This window comes from Triplophysa rosa, linkage group LG17 (genome assembly GCF_024868665.1).
Source record: "Triplophysa rosa linkage group LG17, Trosa_1v2, whole genome shotgun sequence".
Lineage (NCBI taxonomy): Eukaryota > Metazoa > Chordata > Actinopteri > Cypriniformes > Nemacheilidae > Triplophysa > Triplophysa rosa.
The window spans coordinates 3,749,211-3,774,061 of NC_079906.1; the positions used below are offsets into that span (position 1 = coordinate 3,749,211).

At 36.5% G+C, this 24,851-nt stretch overlaps 2 protein-coding genes across 11 annotated transcripts; one reads left to right on the plus strand and one right to left on the minus strand.

Annotated features, from left to right (window-relative positions):
- Nucleotides 1-215: 215 nt before the first annotated feature.
- On the minus strand, nucleotides 216-14,534 carry ido1 (indoleamine 2,3-dioxygenase 1). The gene is made up of 10 exons (XM_057356423.1): nucleotides 14,413-14,534; nucleotides 4,492-4,587; nucleotides 4,036-4,155; nucleotides 3,834-3,952; nucleotides 2,791-2,805; nucleotides 2,482-2,581; nucleotides 2,162-2,279; nucleotides 2,017-2,068; nucleotides 1,774-1,922; nucleotides 216-658 (listed from the first exon to the last, which is right to left on the minus strand). The coding sequence occupies exons 1-10, from the start codon at nucleotides 14,491-14,493 to the stop codon at nucleotides 216-218; spliced, it is 1,293 nt and encodes a 430-aa protein (XP_057212406.1). The 5' UTR covers nucleotides 14,494-14,534.
- On the plus strand, nucleotides 6,187-12,110 carry LOC130567910 (uncharacterized). Of its 10 annotated transcripts, XM_057356418.1 has the most exons (15): nucleotides 6,208-6,339; nucleotides 7,115-7,286; nucleotides 7,370-7,636; nucleotides 7,992-8,181; nucleotides 8,250-8,389; nucleotides 8,566-9,204; nucleotides 9,313-9,387; nucleotides 9,495-9,595; nucleotides 9,719-9,838; nucleotides 9,924-9,971; nucleotides 10,070-10,153; nucleotides 10,270-10,335; nucleotides 10,835-10,895; nucleotides 11,013-11,063; nucleotides 11,262-11,309. In XM_057356418.1, exons 5-13 carry the CDS (start codon nucleotides 8,305-8,307, stop codon nucleotides 10,883-10,885), a joined length of 1,269 nt encoding a protein of 422 aa, XP_057212401.1. In that variant the 5' UTR covers nucleotides 6,208-6,339; nucleotides 7,115-7,286; nucleotides 7,370-7,636; nucleotides 7,992-8,181; nucleotides 8,250-8,304; the 3' UTR covers nucleotides 10,886-10,895; nucleotides 11,013-11,063; nucleotides 11,262-11,309. The 10 variants fall into 10 exon arrangements, with proteins under 10 accessions (XP_057212405.1, XP_057212401.1, XP_057212396.1 ...); XM_057356413.1 differs by lacking the exon at nucleotides 11,262-11,309 and adding an exon at nucleotides 11,366-11,429 and having other exon boundaries at nucleotides 8,566-9,387; XM_057356412.1 differs by having other exon boundaries at nucleotides 8,566-9,387.
- Nucleotides 14,535-24,851: the final 10,317 nt, after the last annotated feature.

Consider the following 24,851-nt stretch of genomic DNA (forward strand, 5'->3'; position numbering starts at 1 on the left):
TTCGTTTAATTTGCCACAACAGATATCAGATATCAATAAACACCATTTGAAAGATCATTAAAGCAAATCAACACATCGTGTGCACAATTAACCACACTCCCAAATAATCAACAACAAAGATTGTTTTTGTTAGGGCAGTGTGAATTATGACATTGTGATGTTTGAGAATATGACAAGCTCAAAGTTACTCTTTGAAATATCTGGTGCTTTTTTCATCATATTTCAAGCTCAGATGTCGCCTTCTGTATTGTTGTCATTGATGGGTCCTGGTTCTCACCAGCAAACTGTGGGATGAAGCCGTCTTTGGTTTTATCTCGTACTGTCTTCAAAAAGCTCATAATCCCTGAACCTCCAGTGCCTCTTTCTTCCAGGGCTGTGGGAGCTTTCCCGATTGTGTCGAGCTCTTCGGCCGATTCCCGCCCGCTAATGTGAAGCTGTTTGGCACGAGAGGCTGGTATCGTGACGTAACGAGTGACGATATTGATGTGATAATTCCGAAAGTCCACCAGCCGAGATAAACACTGCTCAAATGCGTGTGTTAGGTGTTCATCCGCTTGCTGAAGCACAAAGTTGCGCAGGGATGGACGACTAGAGATGTTCTCAATGAAATGCTTGTGAGAGGGGGGCATGTAGTCCCTCATTCTCTTCAGGAAGGCCCCTGATTCACAAAACCAAACATTAGTCTCAATATAATGACAACTTGTTAATAACTTGCAAATGTAGGTCTACCATCTATTTTACCTTCAGGCCGTGTTACTCCATTTGAAGAAATGTCATTGTTTTGTCTTAGTAATTTAGTAATAGTACTTGTGTATATATGAAGAGTTTGGTTCCAAAATAAGATAACGCCGTTTACATTTTTTTATTGTGCATTCCAATTAACATTTATCAAACTGCAGTTGGTTTGTTTTGATTTAAGCCATAATAACTAAAAAATACAGCTAACTAACACAATAAAAACATGATTTTTGAACGTTTTTAAAAACAGAGTTATCCTATTTTGGAACCAAACTCTTCATATACACAACATGCATATTTATAAAGGCCCGGTTTCATAGACAAGGTTTAGCCTAAGCCAGGACTATAAAAAAACATTACTTATGTGCATCTTGAAACATATTTTAAGATATGTCAGGGCAAGGTATTTTCAGTTAAGACAGCTCAAAATTCATTTTAGTCTGGGAGTCTTAAGCATTGTTATTAAACCGGGGCAAAATGTTTTATATTTAGTCCTAAATCAGATTATGGTTATGGTGAAAATGCTTTTGACATTTACAAAGATCACAAGAAGGATGCATCACTGAAATTCTGTGATCTAGATCTAAATGCTCAAGATCTTTTTCCTAACATAATACATACATTTGTATTCACGTCATTCTCAGAAAACTGTGCCATTTGTGTCCTATTCCTGTTCTTATGAGTGATGTATTAACATAATACTCAATTAGTCACTTGATAGTTTTTACACTGTAGTGCATAATGCAAAGTAACTCATTTAATTAAAATAAGTATTTATTTTATTTTCGAGGTAAATATCTGAATAAAATATCTGAATTGATATTAATAATGATAACCGTTGATACTTTGAACTGTTGTCTATGTAAAAAATGTTTTTTTAACTTTCTTCAGGCACAAATAGCAAACACACACCTACTGTATTCATGTACGTTTTATTAACCATAGTCATGAATCTTCCATAAAGTATTTCTCTATAATATTATTACAATAACAGAATGAAGTAGCCATGAGGGCATCTACTGAGGGTTTTCTTACCACTGTCACCTTCATGTTTGACTCCCATCAATTCATCAAAGCAGTGTAGGGTGCTGCTCTGGGCCGCACTCCCCCCCGAATACTCCATTGCCTTCTCCTGAACTCCTTCATACACTAGACCTTCTGCCATCGAAGGGTTATCTTTCCATCTGGCACACACATACACATACAAAAAGCAGAGCGAAATCATAGACATACTGAAAGTTTAACCAAAAAGCTGCAAAAGCTACTGTATATGCTTACCCAGAGAGATAGATCCTCAAAATCCCATAGAATATGGAGGGATCTACATAATCTGAAGCAGAACAATCTCAGATGCCACTGATAAAGTATTAAAGATGCTTGAATGAATGCATTCATGAGTTCATTTGTCATTTGAATGTATTACCGTGCATTAGTTTAAGGGCCTGCTTCATGCTGTCTATGGCCTGACCTACAACATTCAAAGCTTTGGTGACCATAGCAACATTATTATAATGGACACCGCTGATGACTTCAGGAATTGCCTGCAAAAACAGAAACAGCTATTTTATTTTCTAGATATTGAATTCGTATAAAACAGAAAATAAGACAGTAATGCCACCAAGCCAGTGCTCCATCTTTTGTTCGAATAACAGTGTATCAATCTAGCATTATGGTTTCCACTATGTCTATTGGTGAACTGTCTGTGAACTGTGGCACTTTGAAAAGCATTTAAAGGTGTCAGACCTTTAGGCCGGGGACAGCTGCCAACTCCACCAGCAGTGTAACCAGAAAAAAGCCTCGCACGGTCTCGCCTCCAGGCAATGTTATTAACAACTCCAAATTGCTAAAGGCAGAAACAGTTAGAATTTAAGGTTAAGATTGCACCAGATGTAGTGATTTAATGTGTTATCACAATGCTGCAGAAAGGATACAAATACACATTGAGCCTCTTTGTATTTTCTACATTGTTCATAATGAGATGGCTCCCTCTGCTGTTTCTTTTAATTAACAACATTAAGGGAACATTTGCAGTTAATTCTACAAAATACTTACTCCATGGCAAAGGGTCTGGTAACAATCAGCATCGAATTGGGCATGAAAGACAAATAAACAGGGAATAGTTGTCAGGCGGGATAGTTTTCATAACTTTTTGAGCCAATAGTCCAAGTAATAAAATGCTTTTTAGCCTGTTTCAAAACCATTGTAAAAAATATTTTTTGTAAATTCAATATTCTAAAATTGCAATATTACCACACTAACATACACTAAGGCAAGTTTCACCTACAGAGTGAATTAATGATTTTAAAGGTTATCAAGCCAAGAGTTTATATACTTTTTATAAGACATTATGTCAGGATAGGGCCAGGTGTATGGGTTTTACAGTACAGTAACTTCTTTCGTTTTATAAAGATGATTGGTAACACCAATACGGTTGTATTTGTTAATATTAGTAAATGCATAAGCTAACATGATATAACAATGTACAATACATCTTAGCTAATGCATTAACTTTTAATGCTATTAATGTTATCAAATACAATACAGTAAAGTGTTACCAAACGATTAATGGTGAATCACATAAGGTCCCCGTGAACCGGAAGTTGCGATCTTTTTTACTTCCGTATTCTGACACATTTACGAGTAAAAAGGAATTTCAAAGGAGAAAGTTAGTGGGCGTGGCCTGCGTTTTTCACTGCGAATTGATTGGATGTATAAAACAGCTGTTGCATTGATTTTGAAACTAAACTGGCAGCAGACTGACAGTTGAAGGGGAGGAGTTAACGGATGCTCCGGTCAAGCCGTCTAATTTACGTCATTTGAGATGGATGTCATTTCAGGGCGGAAGTGCATTTTCAGATTTTAACTGAAGATAATGAGGGTACATGACCCACATTGATAAGCTATATACTACAAACGCTGCAATATTTCATGAAAAAATAAGAATTGTCATTCACTTTAAACAAACAATAATTTACTGGGGTAAATTATTACAAAGATCAACATGTGTTAAATCAATTATCCAGGAGATCAGACAGAAGTGGATAACAAATTAGATTGAAATATGCAAATGAGCCTCTATGTCATAGTAAGTTTACCCATCTGGGTTTGTTTTCTTCCAGTTGGCAAGAACTGTATCACTGTGGGAGAGAATTGGGGGTAGATCCAGTCTCTGGGACACTTCCCATAATGACACAGCCAAGTTTCGTGGAAGGACCTAAAGAAGTTCAAGACAAACATTAGCTTAAACATAAGTGTAACTGGGTCTTCAAATGATGAAAGAACATTAAATATATATACTTTTACGGTTTCTCTCTCTCCCTCCTGCCATACGTAACCCATAGTCAATGTACTCAAAGCGAGATGAGCCAAACGCAGCTCACGGTGACTCTGCAACAGATGAGTCTCAAGCAATGGCATCTGGGACAAGACATATCCATTTCATCAACTACTGAGAAAACTACACTGTAAAAAAAATCTTGCAGCGGGGGCACCGTAAAATAACAGGTTTTTTTTTATCTTTTCACAGTTTTTGCAGTCTTTTTATGTAATTTTACAGTTTTTGATTGTATTTTCAAAAAACACACGAAAAAAAAGGTAAAAAAAAACCTCTACATAATCTGAAGCATTTTGCATGTCTCAAGTGAACATGCAAAATGTTCTTATGGTGCATGTTTTTCTGTTCTTTATAAGTACAGTATAGCACTTGTCAGTTTAGCGCTTGTCAATATTTTAGAGTAGCATGCAGTATCATACGTTATGAACTCTGAGCCGCAAGGAATGGGATGAGATGAGTTCAGGGACATTTTTAGCAATGTCCATCCAGGGTTTGAAGTACTCCGGCAGGTCTGTCTGAAACACAAAAAATAATCAAGTTTTGATGTAGTTTAACTTCATGCAAACCTTCAAGCAATTATCCATGCAAATGATTGGCGCCTTTTATCTTTTATTCTTGCTTTGACAGTTCTGCTGCCAGTAAAGGAACTTTGCTTGCCAAACAACTGGGCTACAGTTAGTTTGGTAAATCTATGAATAGTTTCCTAAGCAAACTGTAGGGATTACACTGACCAGAGGTGGGGAACCTTGATCCTGGACGGCCACTGTCCTGCAGAGTTTAGCTCCAACCAGCTCAAACACACACCTGTCGTGAAGTTTCTAGTAATCCTGAAGACTTTAATGAGCTGGTTCAGGTGTGTTTGATTAGGTTGGAGATAAACACTGCAGGACAGTGGCCCTCCAGGATCAAGGTTCCCCACCCCTGCTATAGACGGTGCTTGAACAAGGCCAGGAGGATAGTGAAAGCTCTCAACCATCCCAACAATGGACTGTTGCAGTCAGGAAAGCGTTTCCGCTCCTTGAAGGCAAATGCAGAGAGAATGAGGAGGAGCTTTTTACCTCAGGCTATCCGGGCCCTCAACCAGAACTCTCCTGCGACTCTCATACGACAACAGGACTGTTTTGCACACACACACACTGTTTTTTTATGGTCTCGGACTATGGTCTTGGACTCGTTGGTATTTGAACTCGGACTTGTCTCGGACTTGGTCATTGGTCTCGCAAATGTTCTAGTCGGTCTCGTCCGAGTCCAGCGATATATGTTTTATTTTCTCCTTCAAAAATAACATTGATAGAGCAATATTCTTGTGATCCGAAAACTAATGATCCGAAAACTGTTGCCGACTCTCGACTCTAGAATGAGAGCTGCGCGTGCTCATAAGTTCTCTTTTCACACAGCAGTTCAGTTCAGTGTGTGCTGTTGTTGTAATTAAATAACTCCGGTATATTGCTTCAAGTCCGCGGGACTGTCATGCACGCCAGAAAGTGAATAACTGAATTAATTTGTGGATAATATTAAGTGTTTACGGGAGACTCTAAACGGGAACAATTCAGATGAACTGGTTCGACCGGTTCACTAAAAAGAAAGAACCGGCTCAAATGAACGATTCGTCCGCGGCGCGAACCAGCATCAATCATTTATCAGGCACGATGTCAGCGAGCAGCGGCATAATACAGATTGGTTTTACAAACCATAATAAATGTATCGACAGTGCGCTTAAAAGGAAACTTTTTGCAACAAAACTTTCCCCGAAAAAAATGAGAAAAAAAAAAATTTCGTAAGACACCTGCAAAGGCATCACAAAGAGAGGTAAGTTAATGCCACGTTTCAGAGTTAGCATTGCATTTGAGTATTTTAGAAAGTTTGGAAAGTAGGGCTTAAAGATAAGATTGATCGTATTTTTATTGTCATTGTGATGAACATGTTATTTAAGGATGGGCACCGACGTGCTTATAAACGTGCTTAAAACAAGCAAGTAGTCCCCGCTGCAGACTGTAGCGCGGTGACGTCATGCATGTCAACGTCATGCACGTATAAATGCGCATGCGCAGCGTGACGTACTGCATGTCCTTTAACCGCATGCGCGGTTAAAACATTGCCCATGTCTTCACACTCCAGTCCAGTTGGTGGCGGTAATGCGCCATAAGTTGGCTTGTCAACCGCCAATAAAACGTACATGAAGAACTATTGCGCATGGTGAACTTTTTTTGCTTATTTATGTTGATGTAACATGTTCGAAAACGTGGATGGATTCGATTTCGATGGCAGTAAGTAAATGAGCATATTAATGCTGTCTTTGGCAAAGTCATAGAAGATATCATAACATTTTATGATACGTGTTCGCGTTTAAAAAGACAGGGTTTCTGCGGGTCTCAAAAATATGTTAGAAAAAACCCTTAAACAAATTAAAGCTTTATAAACGATCTTACGTCACAACAGAAAGCCTTATTTTAATACATTTATCGCATTTAATGTTGCATGCATTGCAAAAACAATGTTTTTGGTTCTCTATATATGTTTGCCCTGTGCCCTCAACGTCTTTAAACCAAGCAAAATTATGTGGCTTTATACGTAAAACGATCAATGAATTAGATTATTCATTGAGTTATAAAAAGTGTTTGTTTAGTTTACTGGTAGATATTTAGATTGCATGTTTTATATACTTTATATTGTATACATATTTTATGATGCATCTTTAGACATTTGTACTGGATAACAAGACAAAATAATCAAAAAAAAAAAAGAATAAGTTATTTTCTTAATAGTGGTTGGGAGCAGAGTGATTCAAATGTGTGTTAGACAATGTAGACATTTAGACAACATATTCAAGAATGAGTATGAGTTCTCTTCAATTCATTCCTTAAATTTTCTTCACTTTGTCTTAAAAGGGTCTTAAATAAAGTATAACATTTAATTTCATGTTCATGACCTACAGAGACCTTGGAAATGTGACATAGAATGAAGCAAACCTTTAATAGATTGCAAATAATTTTTGGATTGTAGATGCATGTTTGTGTATTTGTTATTATCTTTAATTTGTAGATGCATGTTACTATCCTTAAAAAAGGAGAAAAAATAAGATTAAACCAGTGCACTTCGTGTTGTGATAAATATCACTGCCCGTTTTGTGAGACCTGTGTCTACAACCCAAGGGAGTTTTACAGTGTTGCTAACCATGTCGAGAATCATCTGAAGGCAGCAATTGAGGAAGATGGTATGTATAATGCTTGCACATACACACACATTTTCTTTTGTCAGTTTAAATTCATTTTACATTGGTATTGCTTACATTTGCAGATTTCATTATCATCAGGTGCAATTTAAAATGCAGAGATGATGCACATTATCATTGCTGCTACTGCTCTACCACTGTTCTAAGAAAAGGACAATTTAAAATTCATCTCACAAAATGCAAAGAAAAGAAGGAAAAGGCTAAATTTCCACAAAGATCTGCAGCACCCATGGCTGTGATTGTTAATCCTGATGATTTTGAGGGACACACCAACATTGCTTCCTTCTGGGACCTAGTGACACAACAGATGGTTGGTCGTGGATTTTCTCAAAGTAAGTTATTGTTGTTGTTAGTAGTATTATTATGGTTCTTTTGTTGTTTTTGTTATGATTATTAGTAACTTATGTGATCTCCCAAGTCATTTGCACAGCACTCTTTCTTTTATTGTGGTGCGTTAATTTAATACATTTCTTCTTACAAAATAATTTGCACTCACAGAGATACAAAAGTATTTAGGTATTTTGTTCAAACATTGGGGGACAGAAACACAGACGTTTCGGCTAATGCCTTCTTCAGTGTGTTAGCCGAAATGTCTGTGTTTCTGTCCCCCAATGTTGCTTATGCAAGTAAGCAACTTATGTGATCTACAATGTGCTTGTTAATATGGAAACACTTTATATTTGCAAGGTGGCAGGAATAACCCCTTCGTAGTTCCTCCATGTTACGATTGTTGGGATCCATGGATTGGCATCAACACCAGAAAATCTGAAATTGTGTTAACACTGAATTTGCAAAAATTCAGAAACCTAAGCCATGTGATGTGATTGATCTTGATATAACTGAAGAAAGACTAGGAGAGGAGCTCTTCAAGCTGAAGGTCAGATCCTAGATAGTTTTTTAATAAAGTAGAAAGTGCATTTCACTTATGTCGTAATGTTGGTCTAGGTTGAAGCCATACGGAAACTTTGCAAAGAGTGTGGTTTGGACTCGAAAGGATCCAATGGACCTTGTGTTGCGGTTAAGAGAGGAGATGCAAAACCGCTCATCATATGACAAAGTTTTCCAACAAATCTGGGGTGCTTCTGGTACGGTGATTTATTTCTCCTCAATATTTTGTATAACAGTTTTAATGTTGCATTGATTTAAAATTATTTGATTCAGATAGCAATAAAAATGAAGGATTGAGTATGTTTGATACAAACGTTTCCAACTAGGTTTCAAATGTGAAACTATTATACTAATTATTTCTCCTTTTTTTTAGGTGGATGGGCAGCAATTACTTGTCCGTGTGGAGTAGTTTACTCAATCAAGTTTAACATTAGAGCAGAGTCTCCAAGAGACTTTGCTGAGTTGCTTTTGTCATGGAAGCACTTCCCCAATGTTACCATATATGATTTTGCCAGAGGACTAGCTACTCACACAAATCTCAGAGAACCAGAAATTTTACCTTTTAGCCCTCATGAGGGCAGAGTTTCAGAGCCAACCCCTGAAAATATTCAGCTGGCTAAAGAAAGCAAGTTGATTGTGAATCTGCCCTGGTTAAAAGTAAAACAACAGGAAAAAGATCCCACCTGCCATCCTCTAACGGGTTCTTCTGACCATTATGCTCTGTATGACCGCTTTCATGAGTATAACACAAAAGATGCACTCAGAAGAATCCATGTAGTCCCTGAACTAAGTGGGTGGTTAAATACCCAAACTGCCGAACAACTCTTTGCTGGCATGAGAAAAAAAAATTACTTTATGAACGTGCTCACACCGTCAGCACATATTTTCTTAATGCGCAACATAATTCACCACTACAACAAATTACAAAATGAATGTGTGATTGAAAAATTCAGAAAAAATGTGTCACCAGATGATCAGTTTACCTTCAATGATAATGGTCAGGTTATTATAGGTAATTTATTTTGTTTGAATATGTTATTTGTATGTGTAAATTCTTTAATTTTTTTGCAAGAGCATTACCTTTTATATATAATGCATCAACTTTTATTTTATTCTAAAGGCACACCTCCACAAACTGTTAAAATCTATGACAGACCCGCAGAAAACCAAAAGCAAAACCAACATGATGACAACTGTATGGTTTTAAATATGTTTTTGTTTGTTTGTTTGTTTTTTATTAATTGGTAATGTGATGTTAAACGGTGTTTCAGCAATTTATTCTCAAATTTTTATATTCTTCAGTCCCTATTCAGTGTTCCACAATGGGTATTTCCACTCTGCAACATGTACAGCCAAACAAGGCATGCTGGACACAGTCCCCCAGTTCAGCCCAGCTGGAGAAGGTTAGTTTTATACCATTGTTAGATTTTTGTTGTAGAGTGTTTTTTTTATTATTATTTTATAGATTTTTGTTTTAAGACCAATATAGAGAAAGATATTGTACTACAGTAGTGTTCTTTTCATAGCTAAACCATGCCTTAATGGAGACAGAACCACAGAATGAATTTTTGGCATCTATTGGGACCACAGTCCTCACCAGGCAGGATTTCCTTACATTAGGACACCTTCGTGATGTAGAGGCAACAGTAAGAATAAGCAAACACACACATATTTTAACACCTACAGAACAGTGCTTTGTGGTCTGTTAATTGTTTCCTGGAATATTTACAGATTTTGAATGCCTGTCTTTCAATTGTGAAGGATGTTGCTGGGCTTCAGGTAATGCGAAGAATTACTTTGACCAAAAACACTATGTATGATGTGCTTAAAAAATAGGGATGTGGCTGCTTGTTTTATTGTTATATTTTACTTAACAGGGTGTAATGGTCCATGCCTTTAGTTCTTATGTGACAGTGACTTGGTTGCAACCACTGTGTGCTGACCCACTGTCTAATGTTCCTGTGAGTATTGTGAGGTTTTGTAACTAGGGCAGTATGAAGCCATTTATTATGTGTATAATATGACATATATTGTAAGTAATACATTTATTACTATTTCTCTTCTAATTTGTCTTTAGGAAAATCTAGCAAGTCAGGATATAATTCTACTGCCTTCCTGGACACACAATCATTGGATGATATGTGTATGTCTAAATTAATTAATTACATAATACTTTAATAATAATAAACACTATTTGTAATATGTAATGTAATATAAACAGAATCAGAAAATGTTTAAATGTTCCACTTATTTCAAATCAAGCAAGGTTTTAGCACATGAAAGTTGATGTCAAAGTTACACTGTCTTAGATTATGAAGCCCAAAAAAGAGAGCTCTTTTGGCTTGACCCCCTCAACGGAAGTGGCTTCAGTGATGCTCGTTTCATGACCAGTTACAGGTTTTATGAGTGAAATGTTCATAGTTCATGAGTTCGGGATAATGGTAGTTCAGTTTTAAACCATATATCTCCCTTTTTTTTCTTTTGGTTCACTTTTCTTGCATAATGGATTTATTCAGATTTATCTGTCTTTTTATATGTGTGTATTTGATGTTCTGTTGATCAGTCCTGTCCGTCTTATTGTAGGCCCTGTAACAATATCAGTATTTATTATTTTATGTTTCATTTAATATTGTACTTTACAGACAACTAGCACAACATATAAACCCTGGGACATGGAGGGAGTACAGCTGTGATGACATTACAGTAAGCAGCAGCCATAAGCATTGTTGGCCTTACCAGCTTTTGATGATTTCAATTCATTAATGTGTATGTATATATTTATATATATATATATATTTTTTTAATTATTATTATTCTCAGGGCATTCCCAGACAACACAGTTCAAATAACTGTGGTGTGTTTGTGATGATGGTAAGTCCGTGTTCTAACCAAAGTCACATGAAAAAGTAGAACTAAATATATCCTACTTCTCAAATATATTTGCATGTGGTGTTTTGTTGCTTGGTTTTAATCGATACAAAACAAACATATAATTTTGGCATATAATTGTATCTTTATAATAATAATATCTATAATGTCTGCTCTAATGTGTTCTAATTTATATCGTAGTATGCACTCTACATTGTTATGGAGGGGCATTTTGATTTTGATGAGGTAAACCTTTGTTTTCAAAGACTTATTATAATTTTAAGTTTTGTAATATGTATGTACAGCTACATTTTGCGGTTACTTTTGGTGATTTTGTACAGATGCCACCTGAGATCCTGTGGCGCATTCTGCTGACAGTTGCCACAGAAGATGGAGATGGGGCTTTCCTGCGGCTATCGCTGACATGCAAGATTTTCAGGGGCATTGTCACCAAACCTAGTTTCAGAAAACAGGCTCACTTCATCTGGCTGGACAGTACGTTTTTTGAGTCTTTATAAGTTGTGTGTGTGTGTGTGTACGTACAAATACAAAATATGCCAAGCAATTTTCACAGTACTCTTTTGTTGTATGACTTTGAACTATGAAATGTATTTAAAAAAAAATCTTTACTTTTTTTCATTTTGTGAATTAGGTGTCATCAACTGGAGAGCATTCTCCAAGGGACACAAAGAACAGTATCGGGTGCCGTACACCTTGACACATTGCCTTCACTGTGGTGAAGTCTTTAAAGACAACCCACCTGGTTACGTTGGTGATGGCAAGAGGGGAGTCCTGCAAGGATTTTATTGTACAAAAGACTTTCTTGGGTATTGCTCAATGGATTGTTTTTTGAATGATGGAGGGGAATTCCAAAATGAAGAGGTCTAATTACCTGTATTGTTTTTTACATGACATATAACACAAAAAATGTACATTAAAAATGTAGCTGAAACTGTAAAAAGTTAGAAAATATGCTTTTCTTCTGTCCTTGTGTGAGCGTAATCAACATTGAAATAATTTATGTGAATAGGTTTTGAAATAAAGGTATTACAGTTATCTGTTTTGTATGTGTAAGAAGATGTGCATAATATCGGATGCAAAGATTTAAAATGTATGTGTGAAATATGCAGCAAAAGCAAGACAGCACGTTACCAAGCTAAAAGGCACTTACTCAAAAACGAATTGCGCTACTTTGGGCGTATGCACTTATGCTGCGTTCCAGAAAATTCTGATTTCGGTATAAAAAAATTTTTACTGATCAAAGATTATAATGTACAAAGAAATATAAATGCAAATCTATCAGATGTAGTGAAACAATAACAACAGCCAGGGGAGATAATGAAGTGAATAGAGACTTAAGTAAAGGAGAGGAAAGGAAAAATAATACAAAAAAAGTTAAACTTAAAAAAAGACAAGTAAACAACATTTCTAAAAGAAAATACAAATAAAAACAGGACTACAACTAATGGGGAATTTGAAACAAGACGCAGCAAGATAAAGTCTTCCTTGCTATGGTATTCTTCGAAACAGAAAGCGTTGTAAGGTATTGATTAAATTCGTTCATAAAAACCTTGAATGAAGGCTTATGATTCGATTCGATTATATGACATTTTGCTAGTAATAACAAAATTGATCAAGTAAAATTTTCTAGGTTTTTTTCTATATTGATAAAACCAAATAAAACGTCTTTCCAATGTAAACAAAGATGCGAATACACACACAAAAAAACAATATATCTGCAAAAGCTCTTCCAAAGAACTCTAAAGTAGATTCCATCTTGGAAACTTCTCTTTGTTTATAAATTTGTGTGGCAATAACCAAACTTTTTTCCAACATTATATTGACAAAATTGCTCCAATAAGAAATTCCACAAGGTTTGGTAACGATTTGTTTTTAATTGCGCGAATAGATCTATTCCGCTCAGAGCCTTTAAACAGTGTAGTAACCCCTGTCGCCACAGCATCAAAAACAATAGCTGTTTTTTTTTCAGGAAATCGCCATAAGTATATAAGTGACCATTTTCATTAAACAGACCACGGACTAAAATAATATTTTTGTCAAACCAGCTCTGAAAGAATAACGACCTATTTTTGTAAATAATATTTTGATTATTCCAAATAATACAGGAGTGTGGAGAAAAGTTGTTTATAAATCATAGACCAAGCAAGAAGCATTTGCCTATGAAATGCAGAAAGCTTTGCAAGCAATTTTGTTGTAATACAATAAAATTGTAATTACATAATGAAAGAGTTGTCTGGAACAAGGTATTACACATTCGTGACATCAAAATACGCGAAAACACGTTAAGGCGCATGCGCGCCAAAATATTCATGACGTCGACATGCATGACGTCGACATGCAGGACGTCACTGCGCTACAGGCTGCAGCGAGGGGTAACTCAAAACAAGCCGTGGAGCTGCTCTTTCTAGCGGCTCCTCTATCGATCACGTACGTGCACGGACAGGCGCGCACACGCACGCATGCACACACACACGCACAAATGTGTTCATTGCTGCACAACCTTGCTGTTAGGAGGGCTGATAAAAGTTCCTTAAAAAAGTAATAAACAGTTACTCTTCGGCTTTGTGACTTTAGTGCTATACCTATATAGTAAAAATAAAATGACCTTATTTTATCTGCTTTTTGATCATTACAAACAATAATGAAAATGATTATCTTAGAATAGAAGATATGCTGTCTCTTGCATCACATAAATTATCAATAGTTAAGTATGTGGTCTTGTAGTCATGATTTTTTTCTGTCTCTGTCTTGACTGACTCAATTGGACTCGGTCTTGACTTGGACTCGAACCTCTCTGGACTTGGACTTGACTTGGACTCGAACCTCTTTGGACTCGGACTTGACTCGGTCTCGACTAGTCCTGGTCTTGGACTTGTTTTGGACTCGACAATGGTGGACTTGACTACAGCCCTAGCCTGATCTTGTTGAAATGGAAGAAATGTCTTTAGAATGAAAGGTTTTCTATTAACTTTTTTACATAAAAGCAAATACAGCAGATAAAGGTCACGTGGAAAGCAAACAGTGTCAAAGTCTAATGTTTCAAATACCACCAATGAGTCTTACAGCACGTCTTAACATGATAAATGAAAATGAGTAGCCACAGTGAATAGGACTTTCGCATCGCACGTAATGATTTATGTGGGTTTGCATGAGAATCAACAGGAACACAATAGATCCTTTATCATAAATTTGCTGTAGCAACTAGTAACCTTGTTGTTTAAATCACCTAAAACAGTATTGTACATTACATAAACAACATACATACTATAATCAAACACAATGCTTATTATTGGAGAGTGGCTATAAAAAAGGTAAGAATTTATGCACTTACCAGGGGCTCAGGAAGAATAAACCCAAAGTCTTCAGAGACATGAAACTGTTCCATAGACAATAGTGTTTCTGCGGTGCCCATAGTGTTTATACACTGACTGATTGTCTGCTCAAACTATCAACTGGCACTGTTCTACCAGGTCTCTCTCTCTCTCTCTCTCTCTCTCTCTCTCTCTACGCATGCGTGAGCGTTTGTCGAGTGAGTGAGGTGAGCGGCTGGTGAGTGCGTGTTTGTTGTGTGCCAAATAACAACTTTTCTTTCTTTTTATCTTGAGATTTATCTTCGGTGTTTAGTCCCTTAAGTGTAGAGTTTTTTTCTGGTTGCTGGGGTAATGGCGGCACAGCGTGATAGTGGCTTTGATTCACACACGCGGCTTCATGGAGTCAAAGTGGCGTGTGCGGGGAGTGTGGAGGAATGCACTTTAGCAGGAGAGGTGATAGGACATGATTGTGTGTTAGCAGCTTCGAAGATGAACAATGCTATTCTTTTTTTAAATAGCGTGGGAAAAGCCAACGAGGTGGTAGAGAAAGGCATAGTGATCCGAGGTGTGTTTACACAGGTATATCCCCTCTCCACCCCCGCAAAAAAAGTGGTAATTTCAAACATTCCCGGCCCTTTTATCAAAGATGAGATGTTGATTAAGGAACTCTATTTTTTGGTAAAGTGATCGCTCCTGTGAAAAACATCAGAATAGGAAGTAAATCGGATTTGATCAAACATGTGGTGTCTTTCAGGAGATTTACTTTTATGATTTTGGACAGTAATAAAACTGAGCTAGATCTAAATATGAAGCTCAGAGTTGAAGGTTTCGACTATACCGTGTTTGTTTTGTCGTGGCAAGAAGTTGATCAGCCAATGTTGAAAGAATTCACGAAGACCAGAGAGCCAGGTTTCAAGAGGTTTCAATCTTTATTTGCTCGAGGAAGCAAAGTGAGACATACAGAGTTCATCTGTAGATGTCGTGATTCTACCTCATCATGTCATGTCCGTCTTGGTTATGAGACAGAATCACGGCAGGATCCCTTGTTATGTGTGGAGAGAGTCTTTTTGACCCTTTCGGTCTTCGATACTCTCTCCGGTCTTTGTCTGTGTTCCCGCCCTTTTGTATCCCTCGTTATTGCTTGTTGATTAGTTCATGTCTCACACCTGTTCCCTCTTGATTTCCTCCCCTTTATATAGTCCTCATGTTTCATTGTCCTGTGCTCAGTCATTGTATCTGCACGCCTTTGATGTGCGTTGTGTTCTTGTTCTCCTAGTTCCTGCCTTGTCTTGCTCTGTGCGTCCCTATATGTAAGTTGAGTCGTTTATTACCTTAGTTCTCATTTTTGTCCCCCTTGAGGGAAGTTTTTGGTTTATAGTTTTGTATTTTAGTTTATCTTGTCAGTCACCCCCTCGTGGGTATTTCTTTTGTTTTGTGTTTATTTAAATAAAAGTCTTTGTTTACTCCTTTACCACCGCCTGCCTGCAATTGGGTTCTCCACACCTCACTTTTCATGACAGTAGATGCCTAACAATTACACTTCTGACTCCATCTTTTATACACTGTTCTCAAGTCGTTATCACAGTTTAAACCAATCATATTTACCTGACATTATCTTCTCCCAATCAGGTTCTACATGACATCACTTATTTTTGTTTGTCCATCCTCTTTTGACTTTCCACAGTTATATATCAAACTTCTTACATCAACTTTTAACTGGCGAAACCTTTTAAAGGATTAAAAATATATATGTACATACATACATCTTTAAAATGTAGATGTATGTCATACTGACATTTACTACCCCTAGCTTACATGTACTTCAAAAACTACCATGCATTTTAGACCAGATCTTGTGTGAAGAATGTACAGTATATTGTGTGTGTGCTCAAAGCGTTTGCGAGCGATGCAGATGTCTCATGGTACTGCTTGATGTTCAACCTAGCCTGTAACCTTTGACCCATGAGATCATGGTCTTTTTGCTATAGGACTCATGGTCTTTTTGCTATGAGACTCATAGTCTTTTCTGTGTTAAAGCAGTGTGTGAGACCTTTATCTAGTTTAAATGTATTGTTTCATATAAAAACTCAATCAATAATAGAAAAACTTAATACTGTAATAGAAAAACCACCATAGTTTCCACAGATATTTTGAAGTGTTTTGAGTGTGGAAAATCAGGACATTTGATTAGCAAGTGTCCTGTGCACAGAGACTGTAACATTACAGAAAAAAGTAATGACAAAGAAGCTACAGCCTAAACTGAAAATGACGAAGGTGTTGGTGCTGTAAATTAAACAAATGATGACGCAACCCCTAGCACTAGTGATCGGGGTACAACGACTGTAAATGAAAGGATAAAATCAAACGATCTAAAGTTGTTAAAATGTGATGTGATATCAAGTGAAATTAATGAAATTGATTTTGAGAATGTGGATAAAGTTGGTAGTGGTGAAAGCGAAGAAGCAATCGATACGCAGGCTAAAATGAGTCAGGTTTCTGACATGGAGTCAGTAGTTGAAGGTTTGCACAGTGATGACAATGCTTCAATGGGCATGGATAAGGTTGTTTTTAAAGCACATTTAAAAAGGAAAAAGACCAGGAAGAGTGTTGTTTTAAAACAAGTAAAAAAAGTAGAAGGAAAACAAGAGGATAGTAAAGGTGACGTTGATGATGGTAGTGCGAGTGATTACTCTGACTCGAGCATTTCTATGAGGAGCCGTTTAGGCCTTAATTATTGAAATGACTCTTACAAACACTAGTGAAATAAAAACATTAATCGAACTTAGTGAAATTCATTCATATGTATTAATGAAATACATCTTACAAGCACTAGTGAAATAAAAACATTGATCAAACTTAGTGAAATTCATTCATATGTATTAATGAAATACATCTTACAAGCACTAGTGAAATAAAAACATTAATCGAACTTAGTGAAATTCATTCATATGTATTACTGAAATACCTCTTACAAGCACTAGTGAAATAAAAACATTAATCGAACTTAGTGAAATTCATTTATATGTATTACTGAAATACCTCTTACAAGCACTAGTGAAATAAAAATATTGACTTACCTTAGTGAAATTCATTCATATGTATTACTGAAATACCTCTTACAAGCAAAAGTGAAATAAAAACATTGATTTACCTTAGTGAAATTCATTCATATGTATTACTGAAAAACCTCTTACAAACACTAGTGAAATAAAAACATTAATCGAACTTAGTAAAATTCATTCATATGTATTACTGAAATACATCTTACAAACATTACTGAAACCTTTCATATGTATAACTGCAATCTTTTACAAACACTAACGAAAGTCATTCACATGTATTACTGAAAAGTCCTTTACAAACACTAGTGAAATTCATTCATATGCATGCTAAACAGCTTCTTATAAACACAAGTGCACTACTGAGGCAACATATTTCAGGTATAGTTGATGAAGGATTTCTGTGTAGTTGGTGAGAGCTTATTTCACTCGAAAAGGAAGCTGCACTCGCACTTCCGTTTAGTTTGATTTGAGCCCAGGCAAACCTTTGTTATACATCTGTTGTTGTGTTGCAAAATGTAGTTTTAAGAGTTCGATAGAGCACAACGTGGTTGTTTAAACTCACAATCTGATGCATAATTATAAAGTCGCGACTGTTTTAAAATGTACTCGGTCGTCAGTGGTCTCGAGTCACGACCCGCTGAGAACAGTAATATCTGGCAGCACATGTAATTTGTCGCTGGTTCTGCTGTCTCGACACACAGATTATGTATTAAATATCTTTTGTTTTAGGTATAACGGGGGTCTTTCGGCTTTTCATCTTGCCTGCGCGGTGTCACATGCGGAGCTGACCCGAGACATTTACCTTGCACGTTAACTGCGCTCATATTCTGGTTTTATCTGCTCGTAGTATTCTTTATTTAGAAGGTGTGTAGTGAATTTCGCCATATTATCACTCTTTAAATGCACAGATTGAGATTCGTTGAGTATTTTAAAATGTCCCTAAATCTTTTATCCCCATATATACTATGATAAGGTATAGTGAGCCTCACACCGCGCAGTTTATTGGGCAGATTGTGACTCCCCTAATTCTGATTGGTTTATTTATTGCGGATGCTGATACATGATTGGTCTTTATTTCTAAATCCCGCCTCCGTAACTCATCCCTCACCGTTACCATAGTAGGGGGGAAAAAGTTTTAGGGACATTTTAAAACGCACAACAAGCTCAATCTGTGCATTTAAAGAGTAATAATAAATGGTATGTATAAATAAAGAATACTATGAGCAGGTAAAACCACAGTATGTGCGCAACATGCAAGGTAATGTCCCGGGTCACGTGTGTATAGCGCGATCTCTGTCACACCGGGCAAGCAAGATTAAAAAGTGTGTTATAAAGGACACTGTTATAACAATTTGGTCAGAACATGTGCTGCCAGACATTACTGCTCTCAGCGGGTCGTGACTCGTAGCCATTGACAGCCCGAACCTTGCCACTCCGAAAAAGACGGAGCACGTTTTTAAACAGTCGCGCCTTTATAATTCGGCCTCAAATTGTAAAGTTAGACAACCACATTGTGCTCTAACGAACTCTTAAAACTACATTTTGCAACAACAACAGAGGTAACGCAAAGGTTTGCCTGGGGCATGTTCAAGCTCAAACCGGTGCGCAACGTTTTGCTACGGTTTCCGGGTTGAACGACACGTTTCCTGGAAACGGTCCTCAACGGTGTGCAACAGGGTTTGAGATACGTTTTCTCTTGTTTGGTGGGTGTGTCAAGAGATGTATTTTGCAGTATTCAACACGTATTTATACCGATTTCATCAGGCTCCGAAAATTCTTCAAAAATAACACTAAGAATGGCCTTCTCAGCTGCCATAGTTCAACTCTTGCGTCATCACAACAGGGTGTTCAACCGCACCACTGTTTCCGTTTAAAAAACGTTTTGCAACGTTTTGTTGGGGCTGAACACAGCCCTGGGCTCAAATCAAACTAAACGGAAGTACGGGTGCAGCTTCCTTTTCAAGTGAAATAAGCTCTCATCAACTACACTGAAATCTTTCATCAACTATACCTGAAATATGTTGCCTCAGTAGTGCACTTGTGTTTATAAGAGGCTGTTTAGCATGCATATGAATGAATTTCACTAAGTTCGGTCGATGTTTTTATTTCACTAGTGTTTGTAAGATGTATTTCAGTAATACATATTAATGAATTTCACTAAGTTCGATCGATGTTTTTATTTCACAAGTTATAAATAGGGCTGTCACGATTATTAAATAATCGTCTCATCGCGATGATTTCGGATCATCGCAATTATCGCACATCTCTATAGAAGACACTAGGGGGAGCTGTAGTGTATCTGCATATTGCATATTTTAGTGTATATATGGTTACTAAAGCATGGTAATACTTGTCAAATGTACCACCACAACACAATCACTTAAAAAAAGACTAAAACATATACAAATTACCTGCAGTACAATTTAATATTATTTAAGCAAATCTCAGTGTGAAAACCAGTCTACCAAAATTTCATTAAATTTTACTGTAGTCTCGCAAGTGAGAAAAAAACAGACTAGAAGCTTTTCTATGACCGATAGCATTTTAATGGTGGCTTCAATTCACACCTGATCAATTTACTTAATTTACAAGTATTTGGTGGTTGTATTATTGACAGGTAAAACCCTAAACCTTAAATATATGATGACCCAATTTTTTCCGATGTATTTCCAAGAAAAAAACATAGTCTTGTATTCAGAACAATATGGTCGTTTCAATCGCTGAATCAAAAATGTATGAGAATTAAATGTCAAAGCTCAAAAACAGACAATTAATCGTCATAATCGCCAAAGCCCCAAAACAGACAGTTAATCGCCATAATCGCAATGATTTATTAGACAATTAATCATCAATCAAATTTCATAATCGTGACAGCCCTAGTTATAAATAAGTATTTCAGTAATACATATGGATGAATTTCACTAAGTTTAATTTGGAATAAAATTTTCATTTTTACTCAGCCGTCCAAATACAGTGCAGGATTTATGAATGAATTTCACTAAGTTTAATTTGGAATAAAATTTTCATTTTTACTCAGCCGTCCAAATACAGTGCAGGATTGGCTGGTACCCCATCAACCATTCGGCACATTTCTGCCTCAGAGTATACATTTATCACAATCATAGAGTGCTAAAAAGCAGTGTTGAAGTCTCAAGACTCGGACTTGAACTCGGTCTTGAGACCCTATTTTAATGGTCTTGGTCTTGTCATGGATTTGTGTGCATTTTGACTCGGTCTCGACTCGTACTCGAACATGTTCGGAATTGGACTTATGCCCGAGTCCACTCGAGTCCCAGCAAAAATATTAAATACATTGAAAAGACGTCCCTTTATGGGCCAAAAGTGAAAGTTGTTTCTATAGCTTTTCATGGCGTCTCCTGATTGTCTAATATTGATGTCCAGTCTGTACAAAGTAAAAACTGGTTGAAATTTTGAGTTTACACATGGAAATAAATTAAGTGAGACTGTTTTAAATAAACTGAGCTGAATGATTTGAGTGCAGTAAGATAGCAAGCAACCATTGAATCAAGGTTAAAAATGGATGATTTGTCAATGTTCATTGCATTGAATCAGTATCACTTTTGTACCTGCAAAAATCACCATTATTGTGATCTTTTTTAGCTTTAGTTGAGCTCTTGGCTCTTCTATTTTAATGTTAAATTAGGTTTCCTTCAGCCACAACTGTGTGTTAAAATAAATTAGTTGTAGCAAAGAGATGATTACTTCTGAATGGTAATGCATGCATTTTGAAATTGTCTCTGTGGATCTGTAGTTTGATATACTGTGATTTTTTTAGGAATTAACATATTCACAAAATTTTAAACCACTTTAACAAACAACGACATCAAGAATCTGCATATGAAACTCAACAATGGTGACAATCAACAAAAGAAAGCTTCATGCTGCAATGCATGCTGGGTGATCTGTTTATCTGAATTATTTTGACGATTGTCATCATTGTTGAGGGTTGTATGATGAGGGTTGATGTCAGTGAAATATGTTTGTTTATTTTCTCTCAATACCTGTGCATTGACTAGCCAGAGCACTCAGACCAGTCATCAATTGATCAATAATGTTTAAAACTAATATATTTTATTACAGCATGATTATTTCCATGAGAACAACCCTAACTTTTGTAAAAGCATGTCTGTCTTTCACAGTGCACAAGTGTTTTTATAACACTACTACATGACCTGAACGAATTAATTTAACAAAAGTCAAGGATCAAGAGCCCAACTAAAGCAAACACTGATCACGATAATGGTTATTATTGTGGGTACAAAACTCATTTCACAGTCTCATTTCATTTATTTCCATGTGAAAACTGAAAGTAGTCTGATAAACTCCAGATCTGAACCAGTTTTTACATTGTACCAAGGTCCCCTGTACGTCAATATCAGACATTCAGAAAACGTAATAATGGGCCAATAAAGGGATGTCTTTTCAACATCGAAAGATGCAGAAAAGACGTCTTTTTGACATATTTTTTGTCAGGGGGAAGTCATAATTGTAATAAAATTACCTTTACAACACTTACTATGTGGCCTTTTTTACCCTCAGCTAATAATATTTTTAAACTAATATCAGTCTAAGTAAATAAAACACAGTGTACATGCCATGGTATATTTAATGCACTGAGCACTCTATGAGCTCGGTGCCAGTTTTATTGTTTCCACCAAACATTTAACATATTCTTGAAGATTTCTATAGGTCTCGTCTCAAATCTCTTGTCCTAGGACTCGGACTTGACTCGGACTCGACCCTCTCTGGACTCGGTCTTGACTCGAACTCGACCTACTCTGGACTCGGACTTGACTCGGACTCGAATGAGCTGGTCTCGACTACAACACTGCTAAAAAGATTAAGAAAGCTTTAAACGCTTTGGTGGACACACTGCCTTAATGACAAAAGAATCCATGAAAGTGGCATTTGATGCTTTACATTTGACACCACATCATCCCTTTGAGCAAGGTAGCAAATTTCATTTTTCCGTAAAACAGATGTTAATATTTGGACTGACATAAACAAACTGTGTGTTTGCAGATGTGTGGTTAACTGGCTGGAGGTTCGCTGCGTTTGCCCTATGTGTAATAAACCCCTGTCCGGGTCGTCCGAGCAGCACCAGAGTATAGGCACATGGCTGGATGAGCTGGTGTAGCACGTAGGATGAGCATCTGGAAAAGGACAAAACTGCCATTGGACATTGAGTGTCCTCCTTTTTTTTGGCAGTGTTTACTGCTACTGTGTGATAAGACTGTGACTGTCTAAATCACAGATATTAAAGGGAAAGTACATCTTAGATGACAAATGTTGTGTGAAGTAGCTCATTTTGTTTCAAACTCAATGGAACACAAAAGGTGCATTTTTAAGTAAAATCATGACAACTGTCAAGCTCAAAAAGCACCAGAAAGTATAATAAAAACCAGTGGACATAAAACATACTGTCAGATTCTCTCAGTTGATGAAACTTTATAGAAAACAAGGCCATACATTGAACACTGGTAGGAAATGCACGTCATTGGACAAGCTGGAACTGAGAAAACTACAGAGACTAAACGCCACCTTTAACATTCCAACCCTGAACGCTGCAGCACGGTGCACTTGGCCCAAAGAAGTCTTTCACAGTGATGTGTGTGTGTTTGTGTATTTTACAGTTATCATTAGTAGAATTCATTATTGAATTTATGTGCACAAATTATGGATCGTAATACGAGATTTAAAGCAAACACTACCACTGTTCTTGGACACTGAGAAATGGACTACCATTAAAAACATACAAGGATTTCTTTTTGTATTTCACGTTTTTTGTGTTTGTTCACTTTGTAATCTTGTTGCTGAACCTGAAGTGTTTTATTCTGTATTTTCACACAGGACAGAATGAAAGGAAATTATACTTTTCACAGGATTTTATGTATATTTGTCTAACGTTGTGGACATTTCAGAAATCTGTTTAATATATGTCACAGAACAGGACCTTTTTTGTTATATACTGTGTCAGTGCTGTAGAGGTTCTTGTAACAGTAATATTTCAGATTTTTATCCGATATATTACTTCACATTTTTACCAACTAATATATATCACAATGTAAAATGTTAAAATGTCAAGGTTTTTTACAATACATTTTCCACTTTCTCTCTGCCCTTTCTTGAATCCGTATAGGTTTTTAACGTTAAGACTATTTAAGATAAAGAAAAGTGCAGAAAAGCCATTTAAAGGGATAGTATGGCCCAAAATTTTAATTCTTTCATCATTTACTCACCCTCATGTTACTCTGAACTTGAATGACTTTCTTACTTCTGCAGATCACAGAAGATATGTTGAAGAGCGTTGTGAACCAAATTACATTGGACCCCATTGACTTCCATTGTATTGGCACAAAAGACATTTCTCAAAATATCTTCTTTCATGGGTTTCACAAACAGTCAAATGACAAAGGTGAATAAACAGAATCTGTATTGTTGGGTGAAATATCCCCTTAAACATTTTAAACGTAAGAAAACTAAGTGACAAATTTTGAGGTAAACTGTAGCTAAATTCTAACATTTACAGGAAGACTACATGCAAACAAAGACACACGACACAATTGTTGTTGTACTGTCTATTTAAAATGACATCATTTCTCATCACCAGCAAAGCAAAGCACAATTTTATATGAAGAATGAAAATTGGAACACAACCATGGACTTTTTGCTGCGGTTATAAGGTTTGGATGTTATGTGGTATTGTATAGCGTGTCAATATTGTTTCTGATGATTTGATCCTATTAAACCCAGTCAGCACTACACACTCTCTGTTTATTTCTCAACTTCAAACACTACGGTGAAGAGGTGACAGCATCTCTCAATACTGTATAAATAAGCCTCATGTTACGTCACACAAAATGAAAGCAAAGCCTGAAGAATGAATGTCCTTTCAGTTTGGTTTAACCTACCAAATGCATCACTGAGGCTCACAGTTAGGTTCAAGGTTGCGGTGCGTTAACAGTCGAGGCAGATTTACTGAAACACGATGCAAACAAACAACTATTGTTGCAGTGTTTTTATTTCATTCACTGTTAAACACTATAGTGTAGTTCACCATGCCCACCAAAATATATTTACAAATAGGAAATAAATAAAATGTAATGTGGAAAACATACCTGATTTGTGAAAAATGTTAAGTACGTTACATACAGTAAACATTTAAAGGCCTATCAGGTAGTATGCATAGGCACAGAAAAGACAATTAGGTTTCAAAACTAACTGAGCACAAGCGACATCTGCAGGACAACAACAATAATAACAACAGGATCACTGTTACTGTATATATTTCACACATGGGCAGATGAGCAGTGCAGATTTTTTTGGGGGGGGGTGGGTAGGTTCCAAGTTAAATAGTCAAAATATCATTGAGATCT

Excerpts from the sequence above, each read along its gene's own strand:
- LOC130567910 (XM_057356413.1), top strand. The coding sequence starts at position 8,305 with ATGGACCTTGTGTTGCGGTTAAGAGAGGAGATGCAAAACCGCTCATCA. Across the intron at positions 9,596-9,718 it reads GTTCAGCCCAGCTGGAGAAG|CTAAACCATGCCTTAATGGA; the intron begins GTTAGTTTTATA and ends TTCTTTTCATAG. Across the intron at positions 10,336-10,834 it reads ACAATCATTGGATGATATGT|ACAACTAGCACAACATATAA; the intron begins GTATGTCTAAAT and ends TGTACTTTACAG.
- ido1 (XM_057356423.1), bottom strand. The coding sequence starts at position 14,493 with ATGGGCACCGCAGAAACACTATTGTCTATGGAACAGTTTCATGTCTCT. Across the intron at positions 3,953-4,035 it reads GAGAGAGAGAAACCGTAAAA|GTCCTTCCACGAAACTTGGC; the intron begins GTATATATATTT and ends GAACTTCTTTAG. Across the intron at positions 2,280-2,481 it reads CAGCTGTCCCCGGCCTAAAG|GCAATTCCTGAAGTCATCAG; the intron begins GTCTGACACCTT and ends CTGTTTTTGCAG.